Below are 27,070 nucleotides of genomic sequence, written 5' to 3' on the forward strand. Positions count from 1 at the left end.
TAATGCTAAGGGCCTAAATAACCCACACAAAAGAAACATAGTTATGCGAGATATCAAACATAAGAGAGGGGACTTGATATTCATACAAGAATCCCATTTCATAAAGGGACAAGAACCTAAAACTTTCTTCTATAAATTTGGCCCCTCATATTACTCCTCAAACAGTGCCAAGACTAATGGAGTTGGAATTTTAATAAAGAAGGGTATACCTTTTCAGTTACTCGATTCACATAAAGACACAGAAGGTAGATATATAATACTAGTGGGGAAACTATTTAACACTATTGCCACCCTAGTAAGCGCCTATGCTCCAAACACTGGACAAGACAAATTCATAACCTCCCTCACTGGGAAAATCTTAGAAGTGGCCAAGGGTATGTTAATAATGGGAGGAGACCTTAATGTTTCCCTAGACCCGTACCGAGATAACTCGAATCACACTTCATCAACACCACATAGAGCACTGACGGTAATAAAGCAACGCTTAAGAGATCTGGCACTACATGATGTTTGGAGAATACATCACCCTGAGACAGATGATTTTACGTTCTTTTCTCATCCACATTCACGTTTCTCTCGCATAGATTACATACTAACTGATGTAACTACTCTCTCATTAACTACACAATCATCCATAATCCCAGCGACCTGGTCAGACCACTCTATAGTCTCATGCACAATACAATGGCCCTCAGCTTCCCCTTCCACTTACATATGGAAAATCAATGAGGAATTATTAGATCACCCACTATACAATGATAAAATTCAAAAAGCAATAAAAGAATTCTTCGATTTTAATATTAACTCTATACCCTCATTCCAGAACATCTGGGAGGCGCATAAGGGAACTATACGAGGTGAATTAATGAGCATGCACTCCCATTACAAAAAACAACAGAGACAATTGCTACATGACTCCTTGAATAAAGCAAATGATCTAGAATCACAACTTAAAAGAACACCTGACAACCAACAATTAGCTAAAACATTACAAGAGACGAAACAGACAGTGACCAACCTTCTAGATAAAGAATGCAAAGCATTTGCCTTCAAACTCAAGCAGACACATTATGAAGGAGACAACAAATGCAGTAGACTATTTGCCCGCAAATTAAAACGCAAAACCCAACGCGACTACATTCTCTCAATAAAGTCCCACAACAAAACATATTATGACACTTCAAACATCGCTGAAGCCTTCCGTTCCTACTATGAAAAACTATACAACCTTACTACGAAACCCGCAGACTCACATACACACAATTCAGAACCTAACGCATCCTTTATTGATAAATACTTATCAGACGTTAAACTTCCTCAACTGACAGAAGAACAACAAACTTTTCTACAAAACCCCTTTACCCTACTTGAAATTAAAAGAACCATAAAAGACCTCCCCACGGACAAAGCCCCAGGCCCTGATGGCTACACTAACTATTACTATAAAAAATACATAGATCTCCTTTCCCCGCACCTTCTATCTCTCTTTAACTCGATAACACCGGAGAACCCTTTCCCCACTAGGACACTGGAAGCTTTCATCTCCATTATACCTAAACCTGGAAAAAGCCCTGATTATGTAGAAAACTTTAGGCCAATCTCACTCCTAAATACAGACCTAAAAATATACGCTAAAATTCTCGCAGTAAGACTCAACACAGTACTACCGCAACTAATTGAAAAAGACCAGGTCGGCTTCGTACCAACCAGGGAAGCAAAAGACAATACTGTCCGGGTTACACAACTTATAGAATACGCTACACACAAAAAAATCCCGCTCTTAGTTCTGTCGACCGACGCGGAGAAGGCGTTCGACCGCGTTGGTTGGCAGTTTCTGAGAGCGGTATTACGAAAAATGGGTGTGGGACAAGACTTTATTAATCGGGTGTTCGCCATGTACTCTACCCCAACAGCCAGGGTCCGCGTAAATGGTTCCCTTTCGGCCCCATTTCATATCACAAACGGTACACGACAGGGCTGCCCCCTCTCCCCGCTGCTATTCGCCTGTGTAATAGAAATACTAGCACATAAAATACGAAACCACCCCCTAATAACAGGTCTACAAATACACAACTCACATCACAAGATTATGTTATATGCCGATGATGTGCTGTTCTGCATCACTAACCCTCTAACCACTATACCGCACATCATACATCAGTTAGACGAATTTAGCATTGTATCTAACTTTCTAATGAATAAAACGAAATCAGAAATTATGAACATTAATGTCCCAACGACGGAAATAGACTTAATCAAACACATATGCCCATTCCGCTGGCAAACAAGCTCACTAAAATACCTAGGTATCCAACTCACGCCATCCCCAGATCACCTTTTTACTTTAAATTACAAACCACTCCTTAAAGGAATTATCACAGATCTCTCCTCCTGGAAAAAGAAGCATATTTCATGGTTAGGGAGGATCAACGTAATTAAAATGAACGTCCTTCCAAGACTCCTCTACCTATTCCAAACTCTACCCATCCCCCTTCCTACAAACTACCTCAACACCCTGCAATCAAACATCCTAAACTTTATTTGGCTCAACAATAGAGCGAGAATTAGTAAAAAGATAATGCTCCTCCCCATACAAATGGGAGGCCTCGGAGTCCCAGATCTCCATAGATACAGACAAGCTACATTCTTACAACGAATTATAGATTGGTGCTCGAACCTAAACGACAAATCATGGGTACAACTTGAACATGACATGACGCACAACCAACACCTGGGCCAACTCTGCTGGTCGCCAAGGGACAGAGATAGATTCTTAAAAACCACCACACCAATTATATCAGAAACCTTCAGAGTCTGGGACAGAGTTCTGACTGAGTACCCCAATATTTCGACAAAACTCTCACCTTTAACACCGTTAACACACAATAACGAATTCCGACCTGGCCTCTCAATGGCAGCCAGACTTGCGGGTAGCTCCATCAGATCCTTACAGATCCACCACTTGGGAAATGAACAACACTCCCCTACCGTGGAGGAGCTAGTCTCTGAGGGCTTCTCCGTCCTTGGAGACTGGTTCTTCTATAGACAGTGTCAATCATATATCACTTCACACCCACAATCCAATAACATGATTAGGTCAATGACACCCTTCGAATCTATTTGCCATAAAAGCACCCCAACCAGACACGCTCTATCTATTACACACTCCCTCCTATCACAACAACCGCACGGAGCTCTACCATATTACATAGACAGATGGAACACTGAATTGGGAATAGAAATTACTTACACAGATGCCTTGCAAATTTTCACAAATATTAAAAAAACCTCAATCTCCTGCAAATTCGTTGAGCTTAATTTAAAAATACTTCAAAGATGGTACCTAACACCAGAACGATGTAAAAAAATATATAAACTTAAATCAGCTCAATGCTGGAGATGTGGATCTGAAGAGTGCCACATGTCCCACATATGGTGGCAATGCAGTAAATTAATACCTATTTGGAACAAGGTAGCGCAGGAATCTAGTAAAATACTGGGAATACCCACTCCCTTAGACCCTTGCTTATGGCTCTTTAACAAGACCCCGAGAAAACTTTCTACTCCATTAAAAAAACTATTTCATATCCTGAGCAATAGTTTTAAAATTCTGATTGCAAGAAACTGGAAATCAGATAAGACCCCCTCCCTGGCACAATGGCTTGCAGAGTGCCATCGCACTATATCTATGGAAGAATACTTTTACATGAAAAATAAAACTTTAGACTTATACGCCCAGATGCTTCTTGTGTGGGAAACCTACATACACTCCTCTTCTGAATGAAAAGGAAAAAAAAAAAAACCTCAGAAAAGCCCTTAGCAAAGCTAGAAACACAAACAGACCTGGACGGTACACTTTATTGCACAATGAATCCTCCTCTCAACATTGATAATTATTGTAACATTACTTGAACTTCCCTCCCCCTCCCCACCCCCCCTATCCACACCCCCTCAAAAGTAAGACGCAAAATGATTCAAGAATGTAATTGATTTTATTTTGTATGTTTATTTCTATGTAAAAATTTGAATCTCAATAAACTTTAAAAAAAAAAAAAAAAAAATAGTCTATAATGACTAGTACTTCCCTGATCTTTGCTGTTAAATTTCGTTTTTGCAAAAATCCTGCTTGATCTTTATGTATTATTTCCGGGAGTACCAGTTGCAGCCTCTTGGCTAAAATAGATGTCAGGATCTTGTAATCGGAATTTAATAATGCTATGGGTCTGTAAGATTCCTTTTTCGTCGGATCCTTCCCGGGTTTAAGAACCAAAGTAGTATGAGATGCACAAAATAGAGGCGAGACCACCTTTCCATCGATAAACATATGGTTATAAAGTTTACTTAACGGTGAAACGATGGATGGTGCAAGGATTTTATAAAATTCATTTGGTAATGCACCCGGACCGGGTGCCTTGTTTGATGGGAGATCCTGAATACCCTTTAAAATTTCTTCCTGAGAAATTGGGGAGTTAACCATGAACATTTTTTCACCGTCAAGTACAGGGTAAGTAATCTTGCTCCAAAATTGCTCCAAAATTCATCAAAATTCATCTGAGTCCCTCAGGGAGTAGATCTCTTTAAAGTAATCTGAAAAAATGTTAGAGATATCTTCTATGTTTGTATATGTTTTTTCCTTATGCAGAAGCTTATCTATTAATGGGGATCTTTTTTCTCTTTTCATCAAATTGGCCAATAACTTTCCAGCCTTATTACCATAGCGATATAGTCTTGCCTGGAGTTTAAGCTCCTTTTGGGTCTCTTTATAAGTTAGGAATGAATCTCTTTCATTTTTTGCTCCAATATATCTGACCCAATTTCCCGGGGAGTTATCAAGCAAGTAGCGATTATATGAGTTAGTTACAGCTTTTGTCACTTCAGTTTCTCTAATTCTTATTGTTTTATTTCTGTGAGCAATATATGAAATCATTTCCCCCCTGAGAACTGCCTTTGCAGCCTCCCAGAAAATGTCTGGGCGGTCAGCATAAGTCTTATTAAATTCAGCATATTCTTCGTATTTGCTTTTTAATCAATTTTTAAATTTTAAATCATTCGTTAGCCATGTGGGGAAGAAAAAGCGAGAAGATCTTAATTTAACATCATTATACTGAATTTCTATTGTTATAGGGCTATGGTCTGATATACAAATAGGAAGTATTTTGGCTATAACTTTCATTTTACACAATCTTTCATCAATAAGAAATAAATCTATTCTAGATAGAGTTTTGTGCGCTCGGGATAAGCAGGTGAAATCTCTTAGATCTGGATTCTGTAGTCTCCATATGTCCCTAACTAACAAATTTTGGGAGATTTTCTTAAACATTTTGGTTTCCAAGCTATCTCGCTTATTCCTCCCCACTGTAGGCTTCTGTCTAAGTCTATCCAGGGGTTGGTGTGGGACCATATTGTAATCCCCGCCTATAATTAAATATCCTGTTGATTCAGAAATTATTTTTGATTGCAGAGTGTCCCAGAATATTGGATCGAACACATTAGGAGCATATAAATTGCAAAGTGTATACAGAATTCCTTCTATTTTTAATTTTAAAATTATATATCTCCCTTCCGGGTCTGAGATACTGTGCAGAGTTTCATATTTTATTCTTTTCCCTAACAGAATTGCCACACCTCTCTTCCTTCTTGTGCCTGTAGAGGCATACACTTCCTTTACCCATGAGAACTTCAGCTTTAGCACTTCCTGCAAGTTTAAGTGAGTTTCTTGTAGCATAGCTATATCAGTACCAATTTTTTGAAGGTGAGCCAAAACTGATTTTCGTTTGATGGGGGAGGTGAGACCTCCAATATTCCAAGAGGTTATTTTACATTTATCTAACCTGCCCATCTCTCAGCCGCCCAGAAACCGAACCATATGTAAAAAAGGAAGGAGAAGAGAAAAAAAAAAGAAAAAAAAAAGAAGAAAATTCCTAAAGCTAAGTACCCTCCTAATGCAGGCATTCCCCCTGGGGCCCTGCATAACCCCCTAGTAGAATTTACACCTTGCCTCATGTGTCTAACTGTGATCGGTAAGCTGAAGAAATATGCAAATTTCTTTCATCTATTATCCTTCCTACCTAGTTCTTCTACAAATTTCTCTGCTTTTTCTGCAGATTCAAAAAAATGAACTTCATCGTTAAAAGTGACCTTTAATTTAGCTGGGTAAATTATAGTAGCACGGTAACCTGCTTTAATAAGTTTCGTACAAGAGGGGGACAGTTCTTTTCTTTTTCCCGCTGTTTCAGCGGAGAAGTCCTGAAATAATAGTATTTTGTTTGTCCCTACGGAGATAGGTTGGTTCTTTCTGTAATACTGAAAGATTACCATCTTATCTTGAAAATTTAGTAGTTTAGCTATTATTGGTCTAGCTCTAGTCTTCCCTCTTCCTTCATCAATTTGACGTCCTACTCTGTGGGCCCTTTCGACTATTATTGGAGGATAGGAGGAAGGTAATCCTAGTATTTGTACTAGGGTTTCAGAAATGAACTTTCCCAAATCTTCGTATTGTTTCCCCTCTGGGACCCCTATTATTCTTAAATTGTTCCTCCGTGAACGATCTTCGAGATCCTCTATTTTAGCCTGTATTTTGGACAATGTTATATCCGCAGCTGCTAATTTAGAGCTGTGAATTGAGCTAGTGTCCTCCAAGTCTGACACTCTTTGTTCAGCTTCTTGAAGTCTGCTTGAAAATTGTCGGACCTCATTTGTAAGAGACACAATATCCTGTTTGATCTCAAGTTTGAGAGATTCAAATCTTGGGGCAAGTGCTTCAATTATGCTGGATACCAATGCTTGAGTATCTGCGCTTTCTTTATTATAGGAGAGATTAGAGGAGAGCGAGTGGATTTCTACCTGTGTTTCTGTCGTATTTTTGTTTTTCTTATCTCTGTGTCTGGCAGCCATAACTGGTGAAGGGGTCTTGGTGTGCGTGTATACAAATTTATCCATGAATTAGTTAAGTGCTTGAAAAAAAAAACAAAGAGAGGGCGGGGGATAAGTTCCCCCACCTATGGGTGCCAAATAGTGAAGTATAGTGTTATATATTGAAGAAAAAAAAAAAAAAGGGGTGAGGAAGTGAGTTGTGAGGGTGTTCAGTGAGGGTGTGGAGAAAAAAAAAAAAAAAAAAGTTAAGGTGTTTTAAATTATGGCTGTATGTTGCTTAGTATCTTAAAGGAATTCAATCAGTTTTTTCTGAGTATCTTAGTACTTTTTATTTTTTAGCGCGTTTGTCTATTTCTTTGATAGTAACTTTATTTGCTCACTGTAAGGCTCACAATCCCAGAAAAACCAGGGAGAGCAAGAGTTGCGCCAAACAAACTTACTCTATATATCAATTTTTTCTTTTCTCCTATTTCATATATAACAGTATCCAATTTGCTTATACTTTGTGCTCAGATTTGATCTATGTTCATATTTTAACTTATCAATATACAAAATCAAGGGATCTACTTCATTTATTTATCCCCTTTGGGACTTGTGTATGTCTCTTAACAGTTTTTTTTTTTCCTTTTTTTTTCTTGTATGACGAATATTTTTACTTTGCTAATTATCGTCACGCCTGAAATTCGCTTGGTGGGGAGAATATTTATGTGATATCTTTCTATTTCTCTTAGTTAAGTATACTATGTGATACGGAAAGAGTCACAAATATGTTCCACTCATGTATTTAATATTATTTAGGTGTAGCCTGTACCCAGTTTTATGTATATATCCCAGCAAAAATTTTCAGCTATTTAGGGCAGTAATTCGTTGCCCTCCTGGAGTAAAAAAACACAGAGGGAAATATACCTTAACACTTAGGCTATAATTCCTTACTATGTCCTAACTTTAACCACTATTTAGTGCTCAGTGTCTGCAAGGTTGACCCCGTTATACACTATATACTATTTTCCTTAAAACCTTTGTATTTATACTTCAAAACAATACTATGTATAGGAAACATCCATGTATTAATTGACAATAAAAGCAAAAAGCAATGTCCTTTAAACTTTGTTATCTTTTGCACCACAAGGGAACAAACCAGGGTAAGCAGCTGAGTAAAAATTAGTAACGCAGGCAGTTATAGAGAAACACAGAAAACTGCCCCTTTTTCCTTTCTTTCCCCTTCCTTTTCCCCTTTTTTCTCTTTTTTTTTTAATAATTGGCCTATTTCCTGGAGGATTAGTCTATAGTTATATATACCAGTATCCAATTTGCTTGTATTTTGTACTAACGTGTTATATGTGTTCACAATTAAACTTGCCAATATGTGAAATCAGGGGGATTGCTTCATTGGTGTACTCCCCTTAATGCCTGTATATATCTTTTAACAGTCTATTACTTATATAAAGAATATTTTCACTTCATTAATTATCGCCAGATCTGATATATACCTATAGATGACAATTTTTGTACTTTGATTTTCTATATCTCTGGATTGGGTATACTGTATGATACAGGGAGGGTCACAAATGTATTCTACTTTTGTATTCGTTAATAATTAGATCTGACCTGTACCTAGCTTTGTATATGTATTACAACAAAAATTCCTAACTATTTGCACTAGTACAGTGATTCGTTACCCTCCTAGAGTGAAAAGCACAGAGGGAAATATGCTTTGACACTTAAACTATAGTTCACCACTGTGTCTTGACTTCAGCCGCTGTTAGATGCCTTATTTAACCTTCATCAAATTAATCATTTATGCTTTATATGCTATTTCTGTTGAGACCTATACACCCATATTCAAAACAAAACATTACTATTGATATGGAACATGCAAGTATTAGTTTGTTGGTATAAACAAAAGCAGTGGCTTTCCAGTCTTCCTCCTTCTTCCCCTCTTCCCTTCTGAACCTTTCCCCTCTTTCCCTTTTCCCCCTTTGCAGAAAGAAACAAGCAGCCAGTTCTGCGAGAGGGTTAATAAGCCATGCAAAGCATACTAATTTCTTCTGTTCACTTTGTCTTCCTCAAGGAGTATGTGAAAAAAAAAAAAGTTAGTCGGTATTTATAAGGTTGACACCGTTATACACTATGTGCTTTTTCCTTTGAAGCCTGTGTGTTTGTGTTTCAAAGCAGTGCTGTGTAGAGAAAGCGTCCATATATTAGTTGGCAATAGAAGCAAAAAGCAATGTCTTTTAAAGCTCTGATATCTTTTGCACAGCAGGAAGCAGGGACAGAACAAGCAGCTAAACAAAAATTAGTGACACGCAGTCAGAGAAAATCGCAATGAACTGCCCTGTTCCTCCAAAAAATATATAGATAAATTAATAATTGCGTTTCTGCATTTAGGTCTCACTTTTCCTTAAGGTCCTCACACCCTTGTTCTAAAAAAACTGTAATCTTTCTTAAGCTTAGTGTATCAATAAAGCGTCATTAATTATACATGAACTGTCAATATTTTTTCCCCCTTCCAATCTGAGCTTTTGCATAGGGGATACCTTATACCTTGCAGCTCAGTGCAATGGTAGTGTCGAATTCTCAAGTTCAATTTTCCTTTCAGGGCTAGCTCTGATGAGCGTCGTCTTTGGAATCTTCTCCAAGAAGGCAGTGCTTGCAGGGTAGCTGGTCAGCTCTTTACCTCGAGTATCACCACTTGAATCAGCGGGAAGAAAATTAAGAAGCCCCTCTCCGGGTCAATCCCCCTCTCGCAACATCGGTGGGCGGGGGTACCAAGAAGTGAAGCCCGTTAATCAGGTGTGGGTCTGACCCCATACACGGCAGAGCGAAGAGAATCAGATCCGGAGCCTCTGGAACAGCCCGTCAAACATCAGCCGCCTGGTCCCTCACGCAGCACCGGTGGGAGGGAACTCCAGGTGATGAAAGATGAGAGCTCACGGATCTCAGGTATGGCTTCCTTTCACCTTCTGTAACCGGAGATGCAAATATCCACAGCCACCAGGGGCCGATCAAGCAGCCAGCCAAACCTGCCGGACAGAACAAGGCATATGAGCAGCACACCGCGATGACCTCCGGATCTAGGTGAGAGTAGCGTACCCGTCAGGAGACAGAGTTCAGGGTTTTAACCAGGACAGCTTCTGTGATAGGCATATCTCGTTCTCCAAAGTGGTCAGAGCAAACAAGTGCAATAAGTTAATTAGCAGCGGGAGGCTCCCTCATACCGCACCTGTGATATGGCAGTATACGATGTGTTTGTAGCAATACAATGTCCCAGTTTCCAACTTCAATTGCCTTGTCTCTCTTAGACCAGCATAAGGAGAGAGTATAGGAAGAAATATATATAGTATGATTCAGGACAAGGCAGGTCCTTTTAGTTATATCGTAAGTGCTTTGTCTTAGCACTATAAAGGTTCCAGCAGTGGTGGATTAGAACTATCCAAGCCTCCCAGGGTCTGAGGGTTTGGGCGCGTGTATAACGCCAATGGCTTGGAGGAAGGTAGAACAGCACTTAGTGCATCACAGGTGCAATACGTGACCCCACCTAGATTTACATTATTAATACAACAAACATAATCCTATATTATTCCACTATACAGGGAGTGCAGAATTATTAGGCAAATTAGTATTTTGACCACATCATCCTCTTTATGCATGTTGTCTTACTCCAAGCTGTATAGGCTCGAAAGCCTACTACCAATTAAGCATATTAGGTGATGTGCATCTCTGTAATGAGAAGGGGTGTGGTCTAATGACATCAACACCCTATATCAGGTGTGCATAATTATTAGGCAACTTCCTTTCCTTTGGCAAAATGGGTCAAAAGAAGGACTTGACAGGCTCAGAAAAGTAAAAAATAGTGAGATATCTTGCAGAGGATGCAGCACTCTTAAAATTGCAAAGCTTCTGAAGCGTGATCATCGAACAATCAAGCTTTTCATTCAAAATAGTCAACAGGGTCGCAAGAAGCGTGTGGAAAAACCAAGGCGCAAAATAACTGCCCATGAACTGAGAAAAGTCAAGCGTGCAGCTGCCAAGATGCCACTTGCCACCAGTTTGGCCATATTTCAGAGCTGCAACATCACTGGAGTGCCCAAAAGCACAAGGTGTGCAATACTCAGAGACATGGCCAAGGTAAGAAAGGCTGAAAGACGACCACCACTGAACAAGACACACAAGCTGAAACGTGAAGACTGGGCCAAGAAATATCTCAAGACTGATTTTTCTAAGGTTTTATGGACTGATGAAATGAGAGTGAGTCTTGATGGGCCAGATGGATGGGCCCGTGGCTGGATTGGTAAAGGGCAGAGAGCTCCAGTCCGACTCAGACGCCAGCAAGGTGGAGGTGGAGTACTGGTTTGGGCTGGTATCATCAAAGATGAGCTTGTGGGGCCTTTTCGGGTTGAGGATGGAGTCAAGCTCAACTCCCAGTCCTACTGCCAGTTTCTGGAAGACACCTTCTTCAAGCAGTGGTACAGGAAGAAGTCTGCATCCTTCAAGAAAAACATGATTTTCATGCAGGACAATGCTCCATCACACGCATCCAAGTACTCCACAGCGTGGCTGGCAAGAAAGGGTATAAAAGAAGAAAATCTAATGACATGGCCTCCTTGTTCACCTGATCTGAACCCCATTGAGAACCTGTGGTCCATCATCAAATGTGAGATTTACAAGGAGGGAAAACAGTACACCTCTCTGAACAGTGTCTGGGAGGCTGTGGTTGCTGCTGCACGCAATGTTGATGGTGAACAGATCAAAACACTGACAGAATCCATGGATGGCAGGCTTTTGAGTGTCCTTGCAAAGAAAGGTGGCTATATTGGTCACTGATTTGTTTTTGTTTTGTTTTTGAATGTCAGAAATGTATATTTGTGATTGTTGAGATGTTATATTGGTTTCACTGGTAAAAATAAATAATTGAAATGGGTATATATTTGTTTTTTGTTAAGTTGCCTAATAATTATGCACAGTAATAGTTACCTGCACACACAGATATCCCCCTAAAATAGCTAAAACTAAAAACAAAATAAAAACTACTTCCAAAACTATTCAGCTTTGATATTAATGAGTTTTTTTGGGTTCATTGAGAACATGACTGTTGTTCAATAATAAAATTAATCCTCAAAAATACAACTTGCCTAATAATTCTGCACTCACTGTAGTACACTGTGATAATACCATATAGCACAGTTTTTATTTTATTTTATTTTTTATAAAAGATATTACTTACAATGAAAAGATATAGAGGAGGAAATATTGCTTTTATATGAAAGGGAATGTAAGAGAACTGACAGGGAAACATAATGGTTAAACATTCTGAGAATACACAGGTGCACAGGATCAATTAGGGAGTTTCCCTTCCTAACAAGAGGTTAGAATGTCAGCTAGTAGATATAAGGCAGAGTTAGGAGTAGGATGTATTATTATATGCCTGAGGAAACGGTTGTTTAACCGAGAAACGCGTTGCATGTTAAAGGGGGTCACCGAGACCACCCTGGGTCCACTTTTCTAACACTACGGTGTTATTTTATATATTTTGTTTTTAAAATAAAAATTGTTTTTATTCTATTACCATACTGAGTGGACATATTCATCTTAAAATCCTACCTGCCTTATACATCTCATCGCCTACTTGTGGAGTTGCCACATTTTTGGACACAGACTTCAGCTGGGAGTTCAAGAGGTGAGCTGACATACCTCTCCAAATTGCCAGTCCGCTCCTACCAGCACATTGGTGTGTTCGCCCTAAATGTGAGTACCCACTTGTGAAACTTATTAGAAATGTCGCAACTGTATCTTGGATGATCCGCACATGTAGTGCATGCCTTCTTATTGTCCTTCCAGTTCATCAATATTAAGGAATTGTCTTTGTTGTGGGTGAGCTGTTACACCTATCCCAATCTACAGCCTGCTACTACCAGCACATAAAGTGTGCTTCTGCGAGTACACATTTGGCTATTAATTTGAATTTAATTCTTTATCCTAATGATACTACACATGAAGCGCCCCTTTGTTCTTTTTATACATTCTGCCCCCTTATCACATGGCTATTTATTTATTATCTATTGACTTGCATTTTAGCCAATTAGGGCTCGATTTATCAAGTCCTTTGTCTCACAAATGACTACAGGTTCTCACAAGAAAACTTGCAGTCACGATTTATCAAGCAAGTCATCAAAGAGGTGGAGAATTTCATTCTTCCCGGTCTTGTCCGATCAGGGAGATTGACCACTCTTGCCAACGTGTGATTGGGGGTGTGTGGGCAGGTGGCGGGATTGCACGCAAGCGCAAAATAGTACTCGTGTCATGCCGAATTCCGCTAGTGGATTGCTCCCCGCCAGGGGCACAATGTTATCTATATGGCACATGTGAACTAGCAGTCTCTTGTTGTGAAAAGCTAATAAAAAAGCATGTGATAAGAGGCTGTCTGTAGTGGCTTAGAAACAGGTAGAAATTTAGAGGTTTAAAAGTTCTAAAGTATATTAATATAAGAATGTCGGCTGTGGAAAGCTGGGGAAATGGAAGTAAATGCATTAGCTATCTTTTTAAACAATAATTTTGGTGTAGACTGCCCCTTTAAGTCATCGTTATTAAATTGCTTAGTGTGTTATTTTATTTATAGCTAACATAAAAAACTTAAATTTAGGGTTACCTGATAATTTTCTTTTCTTCAGACGGGGAGAGTCCACAGCTGCATTCATTACTTTTGGGAATGCAGTACCTGGCCACCAGGAGGAGGCAAAGACACCCCAGCCAAAGGTTTAAATACTTCCCCACTTCCCTCATCCCCCAGTCATTCTGCCAAGGGAACAAGGAACAGTAGAAGAAATATCAGGGTGAAAAAGGTACCAGAAGAACAAAACACAAAAAATACAGCCACCCCACACAAACGCGGGCGGGGAGCTGTGGACTCTCCCCGTCTGAAGAAAAGAAAATTATCATCAGGTAAGCATAATTTAAGTTTTTCTTTATAAACAATACCCAAGCTATAGAGGACACTGCATGCAAAACGGGCGGGTACAAAAGGCGGCCCATTCTGAGGGCACCACAGCCTGAAAACACCCAAACTCCCGACAAGAAAACTGCTTCACTAGAAGCCTAAGGGACAAAAAGAAACAGCCCAAGTAACTGCCCAACAGTTATAACCAGCAAGGCCTTGCTAGAGACCGCTCAGATTATTAGATTTGACTGAACCAAAAAGCCCCTGAGGAAACAAAGTCCCGCAGGTACTCAGCCCGCAAAACAAACTCACCCCCTACCAAAAGTAAGGGGAACATCCACATTCCCCCAGAAGGGAAGAAAAAGGACTCTGATAAGAGACTAGGGCGAAAGAAACCCCAAAGGTAATTTCAAAAGAGTAACCCAAAATAAAACAAAGGCAAAACCAATGAAAAAACCCTACCACCTAACAGGGCAAAGGGAGAAATCCCAATCTGCCTAGAAACCAAGGATTAATTAATGCCCTGAGACTGAAAAGGAGAAGGAAAACCCCTCCCCTACATAGAGTGCCAACTCGCACCCAGGAAAGAACAAAGACAAAACTGTCCCCGGAAGCTGCTGAAACAGTATCAAAATATCCGACTATATTCCTCCAAAGCCACAGGCGTCCTGCAGCAACGGAGGACTTAGCGGCCCAAGTCGCCAACCCTAGGCATTAGACTGCACAGGACCATCCTCAAAGGAGGACGACTCCAAGAGTGCAGAACAACTTCTTCCCAAAAAGGAACGGGAAGAAGATACCAGAACCTGGAAAAACAGTAGAGAAACTACCTGCCAAGAAGGATCTACCGCGAAGCCTCCTCTTAAGGAAGGCTCACAATATATGATACGTGGCCAAAGATCAATAGATCCGACAGATCCCTGACCCTCGTTCCAGGCAACAGACCCAGCACCAAAAGTGACTGATAATGCCCAAAAAGACAAAGGAAATAAAATTCCCCAATCATCAAGACTTCCAGGAAGGAAAAAGAGGGAACCAGCCCCCAAAAAAGCTTGGGTCCAGGAACAAGACGCAGCCCCCGTCCCGAAACCTAAGGGTACTCCCAAAGAGATACCCTCCACTGAAAAGTACAGAGATGGCATGGCAGAGCAGAAGGTGCCTCAGCGAGGCCCATACTTAACTGTCATAATAATCACATTACAGATAACACAATAAAATGAAACAATCTTACCGGAATCTACGCCGTGGAACAGGAACACGGCCTTTCAAGTGTGACTAATAATAGCATCGCCTCCGTCATGGACTTGAGAAAAGACTGCATGTAGCAAACAAAGTTCGGCAACGCCAAGTGCTGAAACGGAGCCGTGAATACGAGTCGGGATGGTGTCGCAGGGGAAGCTCCCACTGCATCTCCGGACTCTCACTTTTGCCCAGGCCCTCCACGAGAGACTGACAGGACTACTTAAAACTCCGTCCCATGTCAAAGGGTAGCACCCTCCATAAGAAAAAGAAATAAAGTAAAATAATTTTAAAAGAAAATTTCTGACACATCTCTGCCAACCTCCTGGGACGAAAGGCAAATAATGACTGGGGGATGGGGGAAGTGGGAGTATTTATGCCTTTGGCTGGTGGGTATTTGCCTCCTCCTGGTGGCCAGGTTCTTATTTCCCATAAGTAATGAATGCGGCTGTGGACTCTTCTATTAGGAAGAAAAGGAGGCGTGGCCAAAATTCGGCACGGAAAAAACTGTAATCTGTCGACTAAATCCCTCTATAAGAGGTATTTTGTAAACTAGAACTGCTCCTAAAACAAAACATAGGCACCCTTGTCCAGCTCCTCAATGTTTCAGCACCTGGTATACCCAGGTGGTCTATACTAATCACGGAGCCCACCAGGAAAAAGCACTGCATATACAGCAGAATGTAAGACACTATGTATACCCATAGAAATGGTGCCAATTATGCTAAAAAGGGGAAGCAGAAGCCTTAGTTCTTAACAGTCCCTGTATCATTCTCACAATGATTAAGGAACCTTACAATATATAGAAATATATACAGCAGGGGCGTTTCCGAACCGTGACCTAACATGGTCGCATTTTTCCTGAGCTCCTACTGAATCTCAATAATCCGCTGGTTCTAAGAGAATTCTCACAGCGCATCAATATCTCTTATTATCTATAAGATTCTACTGGCTAGCAGCTTTATATTCCTAAGGAGATTGCACTGTTTCTGAAGTTTGAGCGCAGCATAAGACGATAAAGGCTTAGAGCAGCGGCTCGCACATAGGCAGCGCCACCCCCTCAAGGAATCGAGGGTTCCTGTCTACATTGGACGAAGTAGCACATACGTACCGACATTCATATACCTCATATCTTAAATCACAAGATTTTAAACCGCATTTGTGCCCTGCACATTGATTACTCCATAAGAGAAAGCTCCCGCTATAAAATGGCTGCGGTGAAAACTATGGAAACACCATCTAATTACTGTCCACAATTTGAAAGGTTAGAGCAGATTATGAAAGCATTGATGGAAAAAGCTCCATACGACTGGCTAATGCTTAAAATATGCGAAAATAACACCCTTCAAACAAGTTCTGAGATGAGACCAGACAGACATGCGGGGAAGACACTGTACCTGCAGAGAGCACTGAAACAAAAGTTCACCTACAGCAGGGTCTCACACCATCTAACAGCACGATACAGTCCGGGAACTGCACCACACCAAGGGACACCTGTTAAATCTTACCACTCTCAACGACAAGCAAACTGACTTTTCCTCAACACATTGCCCGGGAAATAATCATCAAGAGACCACACCACTTAAGGTGCCGACTGTAAAACAACAGCATATATCTCAGGCAGACATGATATGGGCGCAAGCGGAGCCTTTAAAGGGGCTTGGGGGGGGGGGGGGGGCACCCCGGACAGACAAAAGCGATGTCGCCAAGCTTAGTACACCACAGTGTCTCAACGGATGTCTGCCATGAGGCATCTAGGAAAAAAATTAAAGTCCTTGATGAACAACACGGCACAGCAGGGTCCATAGCTTTTATGGAACCAAAGAAAAGCAAAATGAATACTGATCCTTTGTGCCAACTGACACGGTCCGGCAAGTATTCCCAAGAAGCTCTACTAACTTTTTTCAACACCATTTATTATGGGCAATTGGATACGGGAGGCTAATATCTTATAATTGAGCTCCTCACAAATTCCGTCATATATACTGCTCAACAAGGGCGGCTAAAACAAACCTCTGGCGTTTGGTTTTATGTTTAGATTATTGTTTTATGTAGTCCCTGAGTTATTACCTATCGTTCCATTCTATAGAAACTGAACTGATATATTAAAAATGCTAAGGACTGGAATGGAAGTGACCGCACCATATGGATAGAATCTAGTAATGATAATAAAAATCTGACTTCCTTTTGCGGCTTGTGGCCGAAGCTGCTGAAGGGAGGACAATATGACTACAATCCCTATGACTATGGATGCTGTGTATATAAAATAAGCTCCCTTTACTCTTAAAAGGTAGTCCTCGCTTTATCAGCAAATTCTGGATATCCCATGGTGGCTAAGGTTAGCACAACACATTAGGGCTAGGGATACTATACTTTAGCTATGAGCTTGTTATTCCTAGCTCTTTTCTAGATGGGGCACAGTAACTTTATAACACAGCGTTTGTAAATAAAATTGAGGACATAGGAGAAATCTTTATATTACCTTAACTGCTCACCCGATGTAGACCTTTGTGTTAACTTGTTCAATGTTTCAATCATCTGCTTTTTCGCTATTATTGAGCGTCAAGCAAGCTTACCCCTATACTGTAATTAACCTGTTTAGTTATAAGACCCAGAAGTGGTCTGTCACGGATATCAGATGGCTAAGGCTACCCCCCACCCCCCTACAACCTCACCCCTGTTTCTCAGTGGTTTTGGGCTCCTCAGAGCAATCACCATCTCTGGAGACTGTTTGTTTGCTTTGTGTTGGCTTGTTTTTGTGTTCAGAGAAGACTTGGTTTATGACCAGGAAAACCCTCCTAGGCTGGCCGGGCTCCTGCAACTCCCAGGCGGCCGCCTCACAATGGACACCCGCCTAACCCCTTTCAGGCTGGCCAGGCTCCTGGAACTCCTGGTCGGCCACAGGACAGCAGGACACCCGCTAACTTTACCCCTCGTCGCTCCAGCAACCATGTTCCCCAGAGCTCCGCTCTTTTGGGGGATTAGTAGCCCCTAGGGAGGACAAGAGGTGAGGGAATTACCGGAGGGGAGCTCCTTTGGGAACTGGGAGTTTTGGACACCCCTATCCCCATAACTTCAACGGACTGTAACTCCGGTCCCCAGAAACGAATCATGCTGATTTTTGGACTGTGGCATATGGGGACCCACTCCACCGGGATCACACGAAACCGCCACCCCTAGGTATTGGGATTATGTGAGACTGTGGCTCCTATGGAGATGCCGGGCTGTCTGGAGGGGCGGGAATGGCGGGAAAATTGTGGGATTTTCCTTTGTGTTATCAAGATGAGCTGTGTGTATAAAAGGAGTGTATGTTTTACAATAAAGTCAGTTCTTGTTCACCTGAAGGCTAGTCTGTCTAGTTATTTGGGTGAGCTCCAGCTAAAAATCACTTTCCTGGGCTACATAGAAATCACTTTCCTGGGCTACATAGCAGCCTGTTCCAGGCAAATGAAGGACCCTCTGGCAGAGCTACTCAGTCGGGGTAGCTGGAGTCTGCTACAGGGTGGGACCCTGAGTACTGGTGCTGTCGGGCATCAGGGGTGGCTACAGGCTGTGGTCGGCAGGGAGGAAGCAGGACCCGTTTGGCGGAGCTACCCAGTCGGGGTAGCCGTGGGTATCCGTCACATTGGCTGGCAGCGGTGGGATCTGCTTCTTCCACATGATTCCTGCTGACAGAGAAGGGCCACAGTAGCTGGTAACTATGGAAGCTGAGTACCTAAGGAGAGTACAGGAAGCACTGACTCAGCTGGACGATCCTGGTCCTGCACTGGACCAGCTGAGCTGCAGGAGCATTGTCCGCCGGCAACTATGGAGGGAGAGGCTTCAACAAGAAAAAGATTGTGATGGAAAGGTCCTCCCCACAGATGATGAGAGGTACTGGGTCCGGTGGGACTTGCGAGTGCTTTTTCTGGGAGAGCAGCCCATGGAGGAATGGCTATCGGATCTAGATCCTGGAAGAGATGTGGGTGGAGGATGGCTACCGGGACCTCCGATGGCTCGCTATGCAAGCACGGCCATGGCTGGAGGATTGCTCCCCCACAGAGGGCTTTGGTGGCCCTGGGTTACTATTAGAAAAGTTGACAGAAGACCCAGAATTTGGGAGCGGGGCGAAACTGAGAGCAACGAACATTTACCTCTCCCGAGAGCAGATGTTGGATCTCTCGGGGGTACCCTGGCTGGTATCCGATATGGTATTGCTTATTGTCCAAGAATGGGAACTGGAAAAGGCATACAAGAGGCTGATAGACCGAGTTCTGCAGCATGCCACAGAGTCTGCACGGAGCTGTGGTGCAGCACTGTGGGAATAATGGAGGTTGACCTCAGATGAGTGGCCACAGAGCATAAGCGACGACGAGCTGCTAGATACAGATCAGCAGCCTGGGCACGAGCTTATAGATCTGGACAAAGGAGCCACCCCAGCAGAAGCACTGGCAACAGGGCAGAGAGCCGCCGGCCTCTGCCCAGCACCTGTAACACCCCCAGGAAACCAGGGAGAGGAGGTAGGCGTCCTCCCTCCCCTTACAGAGAACCCCTTGTAGGGAGAGATGGATGTCAATAACTCTCCCCAGCAGCAGAACCCCTTCCTGGGAGAGGAGACAGTCGGTCTCTCTCCCCAGCGGCAGAGCCATCCCCTGGGAGTGGAGGAAGTCGTCCTCCCTCCCCGTAAACAGAACCCCTTCCTGGGACAGGAGACAGTCTGTCTCTCTCCCCAGCGGCAGAGCCATCCCCTGGGAGCAGAGGTAGTCATCCTCCCTCCCCGTAAGCAGAACCCCTTTCTGGGAGAGGAGACAGTCGGTCTGTCTCCCCAGTGGCAGCACAGTTTCCCATGGAGTGGAGGTAGCAGATCTCCTTCTCGGGAGAAGAGACAGACGGTCACTCCCCTCAGTAGCTTGGCAGGGTCTATACCCTTTTCTTGTCCTGGAGTATATCTCACAGGGGGCAGGCCAGGGGGGTACCCGCTCATGCAGTTGGTGCCACAAGTTTGGGCACCCGAATTTTGCCTGCCCCACCAAGGAGCAACTTCCACCAACAGCCGGGAAACCGGCAATGGCTTTGTTGGATACCTGCCCCTGCATTTGGTGCCACCAGTTTGGGCACCCGAGTCTTGCCTGCCCCACCAAGGAGCAACCTCAACCTACTGTCTGGGGTGGGTATACAGTCGGGAAACAGGTACTGGCTTTGTTTGTGGGTAGGTCAGCAGGTACTCAACAGAGTGTCACAGAGGGAGACAGTTTGGCAATGGAACTTAAGGACACTGGAACTTGTGGAACAGCAATTGTTTGGGAGCCGGCCTTAGCATTATGTGACTATCCCTGCGCCCAGGGCGCAGGGTATAAACGCCAGCAGGAACCCCCAGGGTGCCCCAAGCTCAGGAGAGATGGGATAACCTCTCTCAGCAACCGAGAAGTGGAGGGTCACCGTCGGACAGCCCCAGGCCGACCCGTTAAGGGTCTAGCCGGGTCTGCCGAACTGGAGGGGGGGAGATGTCACGGATATCAGACGGCTAAGGCTACCCCCCACCCCCCTACAACCTCACCCCTGTTGTTTCTCAGTGGTTTTGGGCTCCTCAGAGCAACCACCATCTCTGGAGACTGTTTGTTTGCTTTGTGTTGGCTTGTTTTTGTGTTCAGAGAAGACTTGGTTTATGATCAGGAAAACCCTCCTAGGCTGGCCGGGCTCCTGGAACTCCCGGTCGGCCGCCTCACAACTGACACCCGCCTAACCCCTCTCAGGCTGGCCAGGCTCCTGGAACTTCCGGTCGGCCACAGGACACCCGCTAACTTTACCCCTCGTCGCTCCAGCAACCATGTTCCCCAGAGCTCCGCTCTTTTGGGGTTTAGTAACCCCTAGGGAGGACAAGGAGGTGGGGAAATTACCGGAGCGGAGCTCCTTTGGGAACTGGGAGTTTTGGACACCCCTATCCCCATAACTTCAACGGATTATAACTCCAGTCCCCAGAAACGAATCATGCTGATTTTTGGAGTGTGGCATATGGGGACCGAGAGCTTTAAAATGACACCCTGGAATCACCCGAAACCGCCACCCCTAGGTATTGGGATTATGTGAGACTGTGGCTCCTATGGAGGTGCCGGGCTGTCTGGAGGTGCGGGAATGGTGGGAAAATTGTGGGATTGTCCTTTGTGTTATCAAGATGAGCTGTGTGTATAAAAGGAGTGTATGTTTTACAATAAAGTCAGTTCTTGTTCACCTGAAGGCTAGTCTGTCTAGTTATTTGGGTGAGCTCCAGCTAAAATCACTTTCCTGGGCTACATAGAAATCACTTTCCTGGGCTACATAGAAATCACTTTCCTGGGCTACATAGAAATCACTTTCCTGGGCTACATAGAAATCACTTTCCTGGGCTACATAGAAATCACTTTCCTGGGCTACATAGAAATCACTTTCCTGGGCTACATAGAAATCACTTTCCTGGGCTACATAGAAATCACTTTCCTGGGCTACATAGAAATCACTTTCCTGGGCTACATAGAAATCACTTTCCTGGGCTACATAGAAATCACTTTCCTGGGCTACATAGAAATCACTTTCCTGGGCTACATAGCAGCCTGTTCCAGGCAAATGAAGGACCCTCTGGCAGAGCTACTCAGTCGGGGTAGCTGGAGTCTGCCACAGGGTGGGACCCTGAGTACTGGTGCTGTTGGGCATCAGGGGTGGCTACAAGCTGTGGTCACTTGCCAGCTACATAGCTGCAGTCGGATGGGAGGAAGCAGGACCTGTTTGGCGGAGCTACCCAATCGGGTTAGCCGGGGGTATCCGTCACATGGTCTTTTCAGCAGGGGTAAGGATTGGGGCTCAATGTACATAGCCCACACTCACAATTAAAGAATGTGCACAGCATCCTTGAGTATAGGAACACTTGCTCTTGTCTTATATTACACAAAATGTTTTTCAAGATGTTCCCTTATTATCTATCAAGCCTAACATTCAGGCTTATAACATATCTGTTTAGAAAGATGAAACTTTAGCTATGAGCTGCTTGTTCCTAGCTCTTTACCAGTTGGGATACTGTAACTTAATAACACAGTGTTTGTAAATGAGAGAGGATATAGGTGTAACCTTCATATTAACATAAACTGCTTACCCAATGTAGACCTTTGTGTTAACTTGTTCAATGTATTAACTATCGGTTTCTCTTTGTTATTGAGTGTCAAGCAAGCTTACCCCTATACTGAAATTACTCTGTTTAGATATAGAACCAAAAGTGGTCTTTTCAGCGGGGGGGGTATAGATTGGGGCTCAATGAACATAGCCCCAGAAGAACAAAAGGCATTTACCTGCATTCTAGCCGTCCGGCAGTCAGACTCCTCACAATGTATGAGAAGATGCCACCCCTCACAGAAACCTGAGTAAAAAGAAAGACAGAGTAAACATACTCAGGCTTTCTATACCAGGGCAGCAACATGTTAGGAAAACGCAGCAAAGCATACTTTACAAGTTCCTAACTGCTTTAAAGCTACCACAGCCCCGCTGAAGAGACTAACGTGGAGTACAGCTATACCCAGATTGTGATGGAAGGTCAGAGCAATCCTGCCCAGACTTCAAAATAAAAAAATTATTGATAGAAGAATCTTAACCTCCTCTTTGCACTAGAAGCAAAGAGAATAACTGGGAGTTGTGGGAAGGGAAGTGATACTTAGCTCTGCTGTGGGGCTCTTTGCCTCCTCCTGCTGCTAGCCAGGAGTGATATTCCCAATAGTAATTAATGATGATCCGTGTACTCACCGTGTCATTAGAAAGAAAATGTTTGAGTTTCATATCCCTTTAAGCCTTTTACATATATAAAGTGGTAGAGGAGTTGTCCATAAGATTTGAATCTTTTACCTCAGACTCACTCATTACTTCTTTGGTTGCCTCACTCGGTACCAGCCCATCTCTCTTTACTGATGCTCTTACAATGTTGGGTTTTGGCTTCTGAAATCGACCCCTCTTCAGCAATGCTGGCTTCAGCGACGATTTCTTATCTTCTTGAGAATCATTCTCCTCTGCCATGCTGTAAAAATAATTTGATATAGTAAAAATACTTACAAAAAGGTAAATGGTTTGACAACACATAAAACAAATATTTTAGTTAACATATATTCAAACATTAAAAATTGCATTGTTAAATAAACAAAAACTGTGCATGTTTGGCCTATCTGGCTCCTTCGCTCATCTACAGCAACCTGAAAATAAAACTGTAGTCTTCAAGTTCCATGATACCCCCCCAATAATGCTTTTGACTGATGTGAGCTCCCTCAACAATGCCAACAACATTGTTCATTAAAGTATATAGGTGGTGTAGTCAGACCCTATGGATATAGATGGTGGCGCTGTTAGGAAACCTGTGTCCAGCTCATGCTATGTGCAGGTATGATTGTGTCCGGCAGTATGTTTAGTAGGCACCACACTACAGACTTACTGAAGAAGCACGGAGGAAGTTTTCTAAGTGTAATCGGAAATCCTGAATTGTCAACCCCTGATCTACTGCATTCAACTGTTTCTTTAAAATCAATTTGAATATGTTAACCTGAGAAATCTAGAAATGCTAAATACACAAAAATATATTTCAAGAGTGCTTAAAGATTAAATATATTTGCTTTTGGGGCAGCTGCATAGCTCTATTACTTTATGTGATTGGTAAAAGCATTAAAGTTGATCACTGACACAAAAAAACTTACACAACAGATGTCTGAGTAGTGTTCTCCACAGGGGGCTCAACCAAACTTGAAGCAGAGACATCATCATTATCCAGCTCTATATTTGGTAAAGAAAGCTCAGGAGAACTGGATCCTTGCTTGACATCTTTCAATGTTATTGAGATACATGACGACAAGGAGTTTTCTTTAACAGTATTTATGGGAGATGCATTGTTTCCATTACACTTTAATGTCTAAAAAAAACAAAACATAAAAACCTTACAATGAAACCTCTTTTTTGAGTTTAATGTACAAAATGTGATTACAATTTTTAATCACAATTTAGAAATTACTGTACATAAAATTTACAAAGTATATTAAGCATTTAAAGGGACAGTCTAGGCACAACTAAAAAATGTAATGATTCAGATAGGGCATACAATTTTAAACAACTTTCCAATTTACTTCTATCATCAAATTTGCTTTGTTCTCTTGGTATTCTTTGTTGAAAGCTAAACCAGGTAGACTCATATGCTAATTTCTAGCTAGACAGGGCTAGTTCATGTGTGCATATAGATAACATTGTACTCACACCCGTGGAGTTATTTATGAGTCAGCACTAATTGGCTAAAATGCAAGTCTGTCAAAAGAATTGAGATACGGGGCAGTCTGCAGAGGCTTAGATACAAGGTAATCATAGAGGTAAAAGTTGTATTTATATAACAGTGTTGGTTATGCAAAACTAGGGAATGGGTAATAAAGGGATTATCCATCTTTTCAAACAAAAAACATAATTTATGTAAGAACTTACCTGATAAATTAATTTCTTTCATATTGGCAAGAGTCCATGAGCTAGTGACATATGGGATATACAATCCTACCAGGAGGGGCAAAGTTTCCCAAACCTCAAAATGCCTATAAATACACCCCTCACCACACCCTCAATTCAGTTTAACGAATAGCCAAACAGTGGGGTGATAAAGAAAGGAGTAGAAAGCATCAACAAAGGAAATTTGGAAATAATTGTGCTTTATACAAAATATCATAACCACCATAAAAAGGGGTGGGCCTCATGGAATCTTGCCAATATGAAAGAAATGAATTTATCAGGTAAGTTCTTACATAAATTATGTTTTCTTTCATGTAATTGGCAAGAGTCCATAAGCTAGTGACGTATGGGATAGAAATACCCAAGATGTGGAACTCCACTCAAGAGTCACTAGAGAGGGAGGGAATAAAATAAAAACAGCCATATTCCGCTGAAAAAAATTAATCCACAACACAAAAAAATAAGTTTATTTTCATTTTTGAAAGAAAAAAACTTAAATCAAAAGCAGAAGAATCAAACTGAAACAGCTGCCTGAAGAACTTTTCTACCAAAAACTGCTTCCGAAGAAGCAAATACATCAAAACGGTAGAATTTAGTAAATGTATGCAAAGAGGACCAAGTTGCCGCTTTGCAAATCTGATCAACTGAAGCTTCATTCTTAAAAGCCCATGAAGTGGAGACTGATCTAGTAGAATGAGCTGTAATTCTCTGAGACGGGGCCTGACCCGACTCCAAATAAGCTTGATGAATCAAAAGTTTCAACCAAGAAGCCAAGGAAATAGCAGAAGCCTTCTGACCTTTCCTAGGACCAGAAAATAAAACAAATAGACTGGAAGTCTTCCTGAAATCTTTAGTAGCTTCCACATAATATTTCAAAGCTCTTACCACAGCCAAAGAATGTAAGGATCTTTCCAAAGAATTCTTAGGATTAGGACACAAGGGACAACAATTTCTCTACTAATGTTGTTAGAATTCACAACCTTAGGTAAAAATTGAAAAGAAGTCCACAAAACTGCCTTATCCCGATGAAAAATCAGAAAAGGAGACTCACAAGAAAAAGCAGATAACTCAGAAACTCTTCTAGCAGAAGAGATGGCCAAAAGGAACAATACTTTCCAAGAAAGTAGTTTAATGTCCAAAGAATGCATAGGTTCAAATGGAGGAGCCTGTAAAGCCTTCAAAACCAAATTAAGACTCCAAGGAGGAGAAATTGATTTAATAACAGGCTTAATATGAACTAAAGCCTGTACAAAACAGTGTATATCAGGAAGTATAGCAATCTTTCTGTGAAATAAAACAGAAAGAGCAGAGATTTGTCCTTTCAAGGAACTTGCAGACAAACCCTTATCCAAACCATCCTGAAGAAACTGTAAAATTCTAGGAATTCTAAAAGAATGCCAGGAGAATTTATGAGAAGAAGTCTTCCAAACTCGATAATAAATCTTTCTAGAGACAGATTTACGAGCTTGTAACATAGTATTAATCATTGAGTCAGAGAAACCTCTATGACTTAGTACTAAGCGTTCAATTTCCATACCTTCAAATTTAATGATTTGAGATCCTGATGGAAAAACGGACCTTGAGATAGTAGGTCTGGCCGTAACAGAAGTGGCCAAGGCGGGCAACTGGACATCCGAACCAGATCCGCATACCAAAACCTGTGTGGCCATGCTGGAGCCACTAGCAACACAAATGATTGTTCCATGATGATTTTGGAGATCACTCTTGGAAGGAGAACTAGAGGCGGGAAAATGTAAGCAGGATGATAACACCAAGGAAGTGTCAGCGCATCCACTGCTTCCGCCTGAACATCCCTGGACCTGGACAGGTATCTGGGAAGTTTCTTGTTTAGATGAGAGGCCATGAGATCTATCTCTGGAAAACCCCACATCTGAACAATCTGAGAAAACACATCTGGATGGAGAGACCAGTCCCCTGGATGTAAAGTCTGGCGACTGAGATAATCCGCCTCCTAATTGTCTACACCTGGGATATGCACCGCAGAGATTCGACAGGAGCTGGATTCTGCCCAAACAAGTATCCGAGATACTTCTTTCATAGCTTGGGGACTGTGAGTCCCACCCTGATGATTGACATATGCCACTGTTGTGATATTGTCTGTCTGAAAACAAATGAACGGTTCTCTCTTTAATAGAGGCCAAAACTGAAGAGCTCTGAGAATTGCACGGAGTTCTAAAATATTTATTGGTAATCTCACCTCTTGAGATTTCCAAACCCCTTGTGCTGTCAGAGATCCCCAAACAGCTCCCCAACCTGAAAGACTTGCATCTGTTGTGATCACAGTCAAGGTTGGCCGAACAAAAGAAGCCCCTTGAACTAAACGATGGTGATCTATCCACCATGTCAGAGAGTGTCGTACATTGGGATTTAAGGATATTAATTGTGATATATTTGTATAATCCCTGCACCACTGATTCAGCATACAAAGCTGTAGAGGTCTCATGTGAAAACGAGCAAAGGGGATTGCGTCCGATGCTGCAGTCATGAGACCTAAAACTTCCATGCACATAGCCACTGAAGGGAATGACTGAGACTGAA

The 27,070-nt window shown here is 42.2% G+C and overlaps 1 protein-coding gene across 1 annotated transcript in view; it reads right to left on the bottom strand.

Moving 5' to 3' along the window:
- The window catches only part of BDP1 (B double prime 1, subunit of RNA polymerase III transcription initiation factor IIIB), a 437,422-nt gene that overhangs the window by 197,113 nt on the left and 213,239 nt on the right, over window positions 1–27,070 (bottom strand). Inside the window, exons 23-24 of the mRNA XM_053701442.1 lie at window positions 23,725–23,936; window positions 22,889–23,057 (exon numbers count right to left, since the gene is read on the bottom strand). Coding sequence (XP_053557417.1) covers window positions 22,889–23,057; window positions 23,725–23,936 — 381 coding nt within the window. The remainder of the gene's footprint in view (window positions 1–22,888; window positions 23,058–23,724; window positions 23,937–27,070) is intronic.

Source organism: Bombina bombina, chromosome 2 (genome assembly GCF_027579735.1).
Source record: "Bombina bombina isolate aBomBom1 chromosome 2, aBomBom1.pri, whole genome shotgun sequence".
Lineage (NCBI taxonomy): Eukaryota > Metazoa > Chordata > Amphibia > Anura > Bombinatoridae > Bombina > Bombina bombina.